Here is an 11,741-nt window from a genome sequence, read left to right on the forward strand (position 1 = left end):
TGTGAAATGTGTATTGCTGAATTTCTGCCATCTCCGGGGTTCGCCCTGTGATGCAGCCTTGGACACTCAGTCTCCGTGTGTTGAGCTGCTTGGCGTCCTGCAGGGGCCTGTCCTGGGGCTTTTTCTGGTGGAGGTGGGGTGCTCTCCTTGACCCCAGGAAGGACCCACGTTGTCCTGAGCCTGTTCCTTGGGAGACTGGGTGCAGCCCCTCCCCGGGTCCAGGGCACGCCCCTGGGGACAGCGCCCCTGCCTGCGTGCCCCGTGCCTGCACCCCCTCCAGTCTCCTCAGCGCCCCCTTCACCTCGCACCCTGTCTGGGCCATCGCCCCACCTGGGCTGAGGCTTGGCCAAGGATCTCGGGTTAGGGAGGCTCAGCCCCGCAGGAGGAACCGCCCGGCACGGGGCACGCGGCCTGCGTCTCATGGTGGTTAAAACGGTCAGAGTTTAGGCTTCATCCTTGGTCTTCTGCTCACAGGCGGACCCTGCCTGGCGGCTGCCTCCCCAGGAACCTGCCCCTTCCTGGGGAGTACCTCTGCCTCTTCCAGCCTGGGCTTGTGGAGGCAGGGTCTTCGCTTCTTTAACGCCTCGAGAGCCAGGGCGCTTGGCCCTGAAATGTGACCCAAATAAGAACCCAGGGCGTGTCACAGTGGAACCCCCAGTGGCTTTAGCTGGGGGAAGGCCAGAGCGTGGAGCTCCTGGAGGCCCCTAGAGCAGCCACCCCCGGCCCGCACGCCTGAGCTCCCACGTCAGCTGGAAAGGAAGAGAGTGGTCGGCGAGACTTAGGACAGGGTGCCGTTTTAATCCTGCTGTTTGAAATGAGATCTGCAGAAGCCGTAGCGAGAAGGATGGGAACTCGGCCCGGGGGAAGACTGGGGGGCGGGGGGGCACGGCTGCCCTCACGGGATCCCTTTTAAGTGAAATTCTTGGTTGTGGTCTGGAAGACACCTCCCTGTTGCTGCCCCTCACGTGCCCCTCCTGGCGCCATAGGGCGACCCTTTTCCTGGCGGGATGTGCTGTAGCCACGCCCCGTGGGCCCAGCATGTGCCCAGGCCTGTTTTCCTTCCCCAGAAATGTTTCAGTGGAGAAGGGGTCAGGGCAGGTGGCCTTGGGGACTAAAAGCAAGCTTACACGTTTATTTTAAAACTGTTCTTGGACTCACTGTCTGACTGGAAGCCGGTTCCGTCCCTTAGTATGTAAGCAGCGTCCGGAGCAGCCGAGTCTGGCACCCCTGAATTGGGGGCCAGGCGCTGTGCCCAGGTCCCTTCACGTCCCCACGCCCCTCGGGCTGCTGCACGCGTGTGCGTGCCTGTGTGCGTGTGTCTGGTGGGCCGCGGGGACTGTCATTGCAAGGACCGGGGGAGGGCGAACCTCGCCTGCCCCTGCCCTGCTCGGCGGTCTGAGGCAGTCGTGACATATTTGGTGTTCCGAGCTCAGGAGGTGGGTCTGGCTCTCAGGCAGGGATCACGACAAGCAGGGTGTTAGGGTCTGGGGGCTCTGGTGCTGACACTTCCTGGGCGGCAGGAGGGGCGCAGGGTTGGAATCAAGGCGGTTAGGGCAGCAGGGTGTCCCGCGGGCTGGAGCTTGGCACTGCCGTTCAAGACTGGAGCCCCGAGACCCCCGGGGGGTTGCAGAGCGCCTCTCACGGGCAGATCCCTGCTCACCGCACCCCTAGCCGGGAGTCTGGTGACAGACAAGAATACCATTCCTACAGACAGAAGTCTCGTCTCATCCCTGGGCCTGGTCCCTGATCCAGCGACCAGGAAGAGCTGGACGTAAGGCCACTGGGCTGTGCTTACGCAGAGGCGCCATGTGGGGCGGGCAGCGTCCACGGGGCCACGGCCGCCCGGACCTGCCCCGCCTCGGCCCCGGGCCAGCCGGCCTAGTCCTCCTTGGGCCTCTCCACGGTGAGAAACGTGTCCACAACGGCAGGCTGCCGCTCGGGGTCACCAAAGGGCTGCTTCTCACGGTTCTGCTCGGCCCTGGTGCGTGTCCAGGAGGGGGAGCGCAGACAGCCGGCCCTGGGCAGCGGGTGTAGGCCTGGTGGGAACACAGGCTGGGGTCAGTGTGGCTTGGGGTCCCAGGTCACTCCTTCAGCTACTGGGCTGGGCCCGTGTGTGCCTCCAGCACGGCGTCGGGCCACACGTTGGGGTGCCCTGGGCACCAGCAATGTGTACACGTGGGTCTGGGTGCAGCCCGGCCAGGGGCTTTCCTGTTGTCCCCAGGCGGGTCCCTGTGCAGCTGAGGCGCCCGCCCTGGGGGTGAGCCTGGCCCGGAGCAGGTGCCACTCCCTCCCTCCCCCCACACCCCCCCCCACCCCGGCCTGCATGGGCAGTGAGCCGGGAGCGGGGAAGGTCCCTGGGCCCCCATACCCCTGGCGGCTCCCGTGCCGTTTCTGCGGCCTGCGGGCTCCAGCCGCTTCCCGGGAACTGAGCTGAGGAGGGGCTAGGACTGGTGAACACCACCCCCTTCGCGCTCTGCCTACTTGATATTAAACCCAAGTAGTGAATTCTGCTTTCAGTGGGACTGTGGCTGTGGCCTTACGTTGGCATTTGAAAAGTGAAATTAAGGAGGGGTAGAAAGATCCCTGAGAGCTGGCAGATAGGTGTGTGAAGTGCAGAAATGGTGAGTGAAATGGTGCCGTGTCGACAAACTCTTAAACACGCGTCAGAAAGGAAATCGTTTTCCAAAATGGGTCTCCAGGGAGCGGTGCTGGGTGGCCTGAGGCCCCAGGACCTCCCGCAACCCCCTCCAGACCCCGGCAGCAGCCCCACCTGCGGGCGAGTCGCTGGCCAGGTTCTCGTCATCTGAGTCGGCGAAGACCTCGGCCAGCTCCTGGTCGGACATGTCAGTCAGCTCGGTGAGGTCCAGGAGGTCGAAGTGCACCTCCAGGGACGAGACGCTGCTCAGGGGCTCTGAGGGCAAGAGGGGCGTGTCAGCGGGGCCAGGTGAAGGCCATTGCGGTGGGAACGAGGTGGGGCTGACCCATCCCCGGCACCTGTCTCCCTGGGGCGCACCCGAGGGCCAGGGACCCGCCCCTGGTCCAGGGAGCACGCTGGGGCAGGTGGGCTGTACTTACGCCGCCTCTCCCGTGACCTGCAAGAGACCCGGTGCCCGGTTACTGGGGACGCCCACCTCCTCCTCGGGCCACAGGTGAGTGGCTGCTGGTCCCCGTCCCAGGAACGGTGGGTGCCCAGGGCAGCCCTTGGCACCTCGCCTCCTTAACTACCCCTGCAAACAGAGGAGAGCGTTACCCGGGAGGGGAACTGCGGTCTCCCACCGCCACCCCCAGGACGCAGGCTGGGAGGACTTGAGAACCTGGCCCATCGAGCCCTCCCTTGAGGCTGTGGGCAGGGGATCGCAGTGGCCAGGGGTGACCTTGGGGTCAGGAAGCCAGACAAGGGCAGAGGGCTTCTCCGAGGATGCTGCCCTTCCCCGTAACCCTGATTTCCAGACCCTATTGCCCCTGATTACAGTGAGCGAGGAATGACCACAGGTCTTGCGGGGACACTTGCTGTCCTGTCGGAGACCTCAAGACACCACTACTGTCACCTGTCTCCACTTTCTGGTTCCAACCTACGGTCGGGTGGGCGGTTCTGCATTTGCTTGCCCTTTGGCGCCCTTTAATCCAGAATGGCCCCGGCTCACGTGTCTGTCCCGTGTTGTGTTTGGAATCCACATAACACGTTCTCACATGAAACGAGGGACGGTGGCCACAGCAACCCCCTCCCCCACCGACCACGCCTCCGGACTGGGAATGTTACTCCAGGGTGTTTCCTATGCAATTCTTGTTTTTATGTAATGGCTCATTTCATGTAACTTTTTGTCGTGTGAGAGGTGAGGCCCCTTGGCGATCTGCTTGGTGGAGACTGTGCCACCCAGGGGCGGGCCCTCCACCCCACGGAGTGCTTGCTGTTACCAGGGGCAGACTGCTCCATCCACACCTCCTACCAGCTCCTCCGGAGTGTTCCAGGGCCCTCTGCCCCCACACAGCCAGGGGTCCCAGTCATCTGGCCGGCACGTGCCCTGAGGCAACGGGACCCCTGGCTCCCTGGCGTCCCCACTCCTGCTCTCTCCTGAGCCCCGCCCCCCGACAGAGACCCCACCTGCCCCCAGCTGACCCCCAGCTGAACCGGTGCTCAGTAAAGAGTGAGGAATGCCTTCCCGCTCCCTCATCAGTGTGGCCGCCCATCCCAGGGGTCCAGCGCCGAGAGCTGGGTGTGGATGAAGCCCCAGGAGCAGCTGCCAAGGGGGGGCCCAGCAGGGGGGCCCAGTGCCGACAGCTGCCAGTGAGGGCTGGGCCTGTGTGGCCAAGCAGCCTGGCGGGCCGCGTGGTTTTGGAGGGTCCCCGCTGGGTGGGATTGCAGCTGCAGAGCTGGCTGGGTCGCCTCGCCCTGGCTTCTAGGAGGGAACGCTCCCTGAGAGGCGTGGCTGAGGGGAGGTGGGCCTGCCGCCTGCCGACTGGCGGGGCCAGCCTGGCTCTGCCCCGTGCTGTGTCATCACTCAGGGCCCAGGGCTGGCCCGCTGGACTGGGGCTGGGGATCTGGTTTCCACCTTGCTGCCGCATTTGGAACGTGGTGTCTGAGCATCCTTGGAGGGTAGGGTTACACCCCCTGGTGTCCCGGCCCGCCCAGCCCAGCAAGGACACGTTCCCGACCAGAGGGCACCAGAGCTGGGGGTGGGCGGGGAAGCTCTCCCGAACATCAGAACCCCTGCTGAGGGTCGAAGGCCCAGGAAGCCCTTGGGGACCTTTGCTCTGCGGGAGTGTTCTGCTTCCTCAAGGCGGGGCCGCACAGTGGCCGGGTCCCCCTCCCCAAGGGCGCACGTGTGCCTGGAGTGTCCTGCTCTGCTTCTACACGTGTCCCATCGTCCCATCGTGGTGGGTGCCTGGCTGGCTGGGGGCTGCAGCTAGGTGCTGCCATTTCTCTGGAGCCTCCCAGTGGGGCAGGTGGCTCTGGGTTAATAACAAGAATGACAGTGGCTCATGGTTTTCTGTGCCAGGCAGAGTTCCAGCAATATGTTTTCCAGCTAGTGTCACAACCAGCCACGAGGAAGGGACAGTGAGTCTTGGCCAGTAACACCGAGGGGTTCAGCTTGTCGAGCGGGAGCTCTCGGCCACCACCTGCTGGCCAGCAGAGGGAGGGGAGACCCTGACCTTGCGCCCACAGGGAAGCTAGGCCCTGACCGGGTGGAAGGGGACTTAGCGTAAAAGGTGGGGCAGAGGCGGGAGTCTCTGCTCATAATGGCCCTCTCTCACCTTATCTAGAAAAGAAAGCGCTCTTCACCTGTGCATCTGGCGGATTCCTGAGCCGGACTCGGATGGACAAAATAGGGGATTCCTGCCCTCTTCTGGTGGGGCAGGGCTGGGGAGCCCTGGGGGCTGTGGTCCCGGGGGAGCCCTGGGGACAGGTCTGAAGGAGGGTGGGAGCTGGGTGATAGCTGGGGAGACAGCACCATCAAAGGCCCTGAGGGGTGCGTGGCTGCCTCTGAGGCATGGCTGGGGTGGGCGAGGGCAGGGGGACACCGGTGGGGAGACATCTCTGGCTGCTCTCTGAGCTGGGAGGGTTCCGAGCTGAGTGGGACAGCCTCTACCTGCATGTTTTTGGGATGGGATGCAGTCCAGGTGGGAAAGAGGCAGTCCACAGGTGCTGAGATGGGGGCAGGGCAAGGAAGCAGGACCTCCTTCCCCATCCGGCCTTGGGTCAGGGGGCTGGGTATGCAGATACGCCTCATTATAGATCCTAGGATCCAGGGGTCCCAGACAGCCCAGGACAGACCTCCAGCCCCTACAGGCACAGTGGCCTTTTGTACTCATTGTAAGAAGCACATTTTATCAAATTTCAGCATCCCTGAAACAGCAAACCATCTAGTTGATGGTGTCACAGAGCCAATGGAAAATGGTAACGGTGAACTTTTAAAGTCACCTTATGTCTACTTTCTTATTCTTTTCATCTCCCTTTGGCAGTGGTCTGGTCTTTATTTTGTAAATCCTGGTGTCCTGGCCTGTGTCAAAGCTGTGTGGGAGAGGAAAAGCAGAAGATGCAACTTTTGGCGTCGAGGACACTGATCTTTTGGCTGGAAGGATGTGAAGGGAGCAGGACCTTTGCTTGGTCCTTGTGTACAGTAGGTGCACCATAAATGCTGGTTGAATGAACGAGCCCAAGACCCCACCCCAGAGTCACTAAGCGGCTGTGCTAGGAATCACCTGGGTCTGTCTGATACCCTCTCGATAAAGCCCTTGTAGGAAGAAGGGAGAAGTTCTTCACGAGTGAGACCCCCTGCTCTTCGTGGGGTGTGAAGCAGAGGAGTGACCGATCACACAGGCAGGCACAAGGGCAGGGGTCCTTGGCAGCCGGGCCAAGCCGTAGGCTGGGTGGGTTCAGCAGACCCCAGGGTTGCCCAGGCCAGGGCAAAGGTGAGCGGTGTTTTTGACGCCCCAGGGTCAGCAGTGGGCTAGCAGCCTGGCAGAGCCCCCAGTGAGGGAGTGAAGCCCCTGGCCCCTGCAGGGGGCCTGCTGCCCTGCCCTGTGGCAGCAGCACCCGCGTGGGGAGACTGGAACTGGGGGCCCAAGGCCTGGTATGAACGCATATGATAGTGTTACCCTGTGCTACGCTGCTGACCTATTTTCCAGCACATTCGTGCCAAGAACTTGGCCCAAATCTCAAGTTCCCTGCTGTGTGCCCAGGGTTTTGCCCCCAGCATGGAGGAGGTGCTCTGCACATACCCAACGCAAATGAGTGAAATAATGAAGTGAATGAACGAATAGCATAGAAACCAGCATGGCTGCAGGGAGGGAGCGACGGGCATCGTCCCCCGTTTCCCCAGCCCCTGTCCCTGGAGTCAGTGCTCCTCCTTGGAGCATTTTGAGGATGCCGGGTGGGCCCCATCTAGGCTCAGCCCCTGCAGGGCAGGGCCCAGGCCCCTCTCTCCCAGTCGGACAGACTTGGAGGTAGGTGGGCTAGAGACTTGGTCTCCCAAAGGCACCTTCGAGAAGTGCACCCCGTCCTCTCCCCTCCATGTCTGTGCACTTTGATATTAAGAAATTACTGTTAATTCGTTTAGGTGCAGAAATGCTGTTTTAATTATAAAAACCTTATCTTTTAGAGGTAATTTCAGAGATACTTAAGGATCAAACAATATCTCTAGATTGGCTACAAATTACTACTGAAGGAAGGTGGGTGCAGGCGGTGAGGGGCGGGGTGGGGGGGGACTTTACCATCCTGTTGTCTCTACTTGTGTGTGTGCCCCTCTCTCCAGAGTAAGTTCCAAAAAGTCAGCGAACTCAGAAAATGACAGTCACAGCTACCCACGCGTGACGCCCCCATGTGGGCAGGACGTGGCTACGGGGTAAGAAGCGTGTGAAGCCCACCTCCCGCTGCTGTGGCCCAGCCCCACCACGGTGCCTGCGCAGAGGAGGTTCCTGGAGCACTGAATGAGTTAGGTCTCGGGCTCCAGTAAGTGACGTTCAGAAACTGAAGGGTCGTTAAGCTCCCCTCCCTCAGGCCTGCCCTCTGCTCCCTCTCTGTGCAGGCAAGGGGGGCCTCCACTGAGAGAAGGGGACACGGAGCTCAGAGGAGCCTGGCTGCTTTGCCGGCATCCCCAGCCCTTGCTCTCCAAACCTGCCCCATGAAATCCTCGCAAAGCCGCCACCCGGAAGCCCCGGGGTCCTCGTACTGCCAATGGGAAGAAAAAGCTGGATCCCTGCCACAAACGACAAAACAAAGAAAACCCACACCCACTAGCCCCTGAGTGTCTCGGGTGGTGCTCGGAGGGAGCGTGACATGGGCCCCTAGACAGCCGTCTGGAATGCACCTGCCCAACTCGGCCTGCAGACAGAGCAGTAGGTGGACCCACTGCTTCAGGACACTTCCAGGGCCAGCATTTTGGTCTCTGGAGCAGGCCACTGGTGTGGCTAGGGGACCCCCAGCGGACCCCTATGTGGTCAGGGAGTGGCTCCCTGGTATGGGACCTCCAGGGAACCCCGGGTGCATCTGGGGCCTGGCCGGGTGGGTGGAGGAGCCCGGCAGCTTGCATCCAAGTTCCGAGGCCGATGGCACAGGAAACCCCTCCTGAAAGGTTCCTGGGAGGTTCCTAGGAACCTGTCCTAGGAAAGGTTTCCCTCCCACCAGGCCAGGGCCAGAGTAGGGCCAGACTCCTAGGGGAGAGGCCCCCGGTACACCTCTACCGTCCCGACAGCTGGCAGGGGCCGTGAGGAGGGGTCACTCCGTGCACACCAGCCCTCCCAGATGTGTAAGCTCCTGGGCCTCGCCCCGGCAGCCAGCAACCCCTGCCGGCGTGGGAGCCCCCGCAGGCGGAGCCAGGTGCACCCCCCCCCCCCACACCCGCTCCGAGCCCCTATCTCAGCCTGGTGCCCCGAGGATCCCGGCCGCGGCCTCCCCGCCCTACCCCCAGGGAGGCTCGGCTGGGCCGAACAAAGCACACGCGCAGCTAGGAGGGCAGCATCCCCCCCCACGCCTCGCTGACCTGGATCCCGACTCTGGCCCTGGCACGCCCCATCTTCCAAATCCCCGGCTCCGCTGGGAGGGGGCTCAGGACCAAGCTCTGGGCCAACCACTCAGGAGCGCGCCAGACACCGCTGCCCGGGTCGGGAGCGCGGAGGACGAGGGGGCGGGGACGCGGTCCGTGCGCCCCCCGCCCAGCGCTGGGGCCGTTCCGGGCGGTGCCCCCGCTCGTCTTCCCGGGCGCGGCGCACTAGGCTCCCCCCCGCTTCGGCCCGGCGCAGGGGGACTCGGAGCTGCCGGTGGGTCTTCACGGCCCCGGGGCGTGGCCGATGTGTGGGCCCAGGGGGAAGGGGCTGCGGGCCGCTGCGGGGAAGGCGCAGCTCGTGGGCTCCCGGGGGCTGGGGCCCCCGGGGGGCTGGGGCCGCACTCACCTCCCGGGCTGGCGCCCTCCGGGGGCTCCATGCGGCCGGCAGGGCCTGGGAGGGCGCACAGCGGCGGCGTCGTCACCCGGCCCGGGCGCCCCTGCAGCTGCGGCGGCGACTCGGCCCCGGCTCCCGGCGCATGCGCATTGGGGCAGCAGCCGGGGGGCCGCGGCGGCGGGAGGAGCCCGCGGGGCGGGGGCGCGCAGCTGCTCCGGGCCCTGTTCCCCACCCCCCCACCCCGTTCTCCTTCCCTGGCCCCGCAGCACAGGTGCGGCCCCGCCCCGCCCCGCGCGCGCCCCCTGCCGGCCCCTGCCCCTGAGGACCCCTCCCACGCGGAGACTACTCCCTCCTGCAGAGCCACCCCGACCTGGCCGCGTCCCCCAACGCTGGCCCGGCCTCTGCGGCCCCTGCGCGCGCCCTCATTCAGCAGCCGCGCCGACTTCCGTCCGTTCACCCCCGCAAATTTGTGGGGCGCCAACTACGTACCGGCGCTCTGCGGGGTATGGAGGGGCGGGCCTAAACACCCTAGGGCCCTTAAGCCAGAATTGCAGAGTGTGATAAATGCTGTGGAGAGACAGGGCGAGGGGGCGGAGTGGGGTGCGGCGAGAGCGTCCTAAGGGCTAGTGCTGGGGTCAGGGGCGGGGGGGCGGGTAAGGGAGGTCAGGAGAAGGAGGCAGGCAGAGAGAGGGGGCCCCGGAAGGAAGGGCAGGCAGGATCTGGGCGTGCTGAGAGCACCAAACGGTTCGATGGAGCCCCACTTCCAGACACTGGACCCTGCACGAGGCCCTGGAATGCAGCTTTGTGCCAGGCACTTGGTGCATTAATTCTCCCGGGGAATCCTTAGAAGACGGGATCCTGAGTTTCCAGGTGAAGCTGAACACAGGGTAGGCAGCCGACCAGGGTGCCACAGCCGGGCGCTGGAAGCCGGAAGATCCAAATGCAAGCCCATGGTCTGCACAAAGACTAACAAACCAAAGAAAACCGTCAGGGAGACAGTTTGTTCCCAGCTGGGCGTGGAAAAATCCGCAGAGGAGGGAGGTGAGTATGAACTTGGTGTTTGCAGGAAAGCACCCTCCTAAAGGCAGGTTGTCCATACAGCTTCAGCCAACAAAGGGCCTCACCACCTAGTCCAAGCTCCAGTCACACGGAGCCCATGGCCTTTGAAACTGTCAGTCAGTGAGGCAGGCTAATAGTTCCCATTTTTCTTTAGTTTACAAAACAAACAAAAACAAAAACTGCTAAAATGATCTCATGGCCCACGAGGACAAGCCACTGCAGTTTGCACTCTGTGCCACTCCAAGAGGCAGGTCAGCCCCCTGGGGACAAAGCTGAGCTACAGGGTGGGTGGTGGGGACATAAGGAGGTCAGGACAGTAGGTGGGCACTGGCTGCTCAGACTCAGCTGAGGTGGAAGTTTGTATTGTCTCAAAATGGTCAGAGCAGTATTTCTGATTCCCTGTGTCTTCCAGAACCTTCTGCCCCCGTCAAGACATTCCCTGTCTGTGCCCCTTCTGCTCGAACCTGGGCAAGCTTGTGGCTGCTCTGGCCAATGGACTGTGGCAGGTTGATGCCATGTGACTTCCAAGGCTGGGTCTTAAGTAGGATTCACCTCTTTCCGAAGGCTCCCCTGGAACCCGGCCACTCTGTGTGAGAAAGCCCAGGCCATTTGAGGGGCCACTTGAGTGTTTTCTGGCCCACAATAGCCAATGAACCAGAGATAAGGTCTCAGCCAGTAGCCAGGCGTGAGAGCCTGCCTTTTGAGCCACCCCCAGGGGGTATATGTGGAACCAAGGTGGGCTGTCCCCACCGAGTCCCAGCCAAGTTGCAGATTCATGGCAAAACAGATGTCACTGTATTTCATTTGGGGGCAAGCTGTCACACAGCCATAGTAACTGTAACAGTATTGGTGTTTATTAATTATCCCCATTTGGCATATGAATAAATGGATACAGACGGAGTCTTGTCAAGGGCATCCTACCTGGTAAACAGCAGGTGATCTGACTTCAGAGGCCAGTGCTTATTTTTAACTTTTCATTAAAAACATTTTCATGGGGGGCTTCCCTGGTGGCGCAGTGGTTGAGAGTCCGCCTGCCGATGCAGGGGACACGGGTTCGTGCCCCGGTCTGGGAGGATCCCACATGCCGCAGAGCGGCTGGGCCCGTGAGCCATGGCCGCCGAGCCTGCGCGTCCAGAGCCTGTGCTCCGCAACGGGAGAGGCCACAGCAGTGAGAGGCCCGCGTACAGCCAAGAAGTAAACAAACAAAAAACAAAAAAACATTTTCGTGTAAATCAACTATACTTCAATTAAAAAATAAAATTAAACTAAAATAAAAAAGGAGAAAATCCATTTTCAAACAAAAGTAGAGAGAATAGCACAGTTAACCTACATGAACAGTCATCCAGATTCAGCGATTACCAACTCGTGGCTGATCCTGATTTTTCTGTACTTTCAATGCCTCCCTCCATTGCTGGGTTGTTTTGAAGCAAATCCTATATATGTTATGTCATTTGATTTGTAAATACTTCACTGTTTATCTCTAAAAGAGAGTCTAGTCTTCTTAAGCACTGTGTTATCCTAACATCCAGGCCTCCATCGAGTTGCTGCTGTGGTCTGAGGCAGTTTACCTGGATGAGCAGGTACGTGGGTGTTAGGAAGAGCCAGGTATTAGACATAGGTCAGTGAGTTTGTATGTATTAACATTTGGTCTTTGACTTTACAGGAAACTCAGATGCCATTTATCTGGATTTCCGAGATGCACAGCTTGATGCTGAATAAAAGTATCTCAAGCCATCCATGTGAAGAAAAAGCTCTTTTCTAAAAATCTGAACTCAAATATGAAAAGCACAGGTCGCTGTGGGTCT

At 61.3% G+C, this 11,741-nt stretch overlaps 1 protein-coding gene and 2 long non-coding RNA genes across 4 annotated transcripts; 2 read left to right on the top strand and 1 right to left on the bottom strand.

The window, feature by feature from the left end:
* Window positions 1-110: 110 nt before the first annotated feature.
* Window positions 111-9,028, bottom strand: DBNDD1 (dysbindin domain containing 1). The gene is made up of 4 exons (XM_032614337.1): window positions 8,890-9,028; window positions 3,076-3,227; window positions 2,771-2,911; window positions 111-2,036 (listed from the first exon to the last, which is right to left on the bottom strand). The coding sequence occupies exons 3-4, from the start codon at window positions 2,841-2,843 to the stop codon at window positions 1,879-1,881; spliced, it is 231 nt and encodes a 76-aa protein (XP_032470228.1). The 5' UTR covers window positions 2,844-2,911; window positions 3,076-3,227; window positions 8,890-9,028; the 3' UTR covers window positions 111-1,878.
* On the top strand, window positions 5,634-8,215 carry LOC116744508. Of its 2 annotated transcripts, XR_004347071.1 has the most exons (4): window positions 5,634-6,119; window positions 7,101-7,170; window positions 7,254-7,343; window positions 7,527-8,215. It is a non-coding gene; the product is annotated as an uncharacterized LOC116744508 (long non-coding RNA). The 2 variants fall into 2 exon arrangements; XR_004347070.1 differs by having other exon boundaries at window positions 5,634-7,170.
* Window positions 9,029-9,558: 530 nt separating the features above from the next.
* On the top strand, window positions 9,559-11,672 carry LOC116744523. The gene is made up of 3 exons (XR_004347075.1): window positions 9,559-9,918; window positions 11,466-11,516; window positions 11,600-11,672. It is a non-coding gene; the product is annotated as an uncharacterized LOC116744523 (long non-coding RNA).
* The last annotated feature ends 69 nt before the right edge of the window (window positions 11,673-11,741 follow it).

Source organism: Phocoena sinus, chromosome 19 (assembly GCF_008692025.1).
Source record: "Phocoena sinus isolate mPhoSin1 chromosome 19, mPhoSin1.pri, whole genome shotgun sequence".
NCBI classification, from domain to species: domain Eukaryota; kingdom Metazoa; phylum Chordata; class Mammalia; order Artiodactyla; family Phocoenidae; genus Phocoena; species Phocoena sinus.

Bases quoted from the DNA above. Each gene is read 5' to 3' on its own strand.
- DBNDD1 (XM_032614337.1), bottom strand. From the start codon at position 2,843: ATGTCCGACCAGGAGCTGGCCGAGGTCTTCGCCGACTCAGATGACGAG. The intron at 2,037-2,770 runs GTGGGGCTGCTG...TGTTCCCACCAG, and splicing joins GGCCAGCGACTCGCCCGCAG to GCCTACACCCGCTGCCCAGG.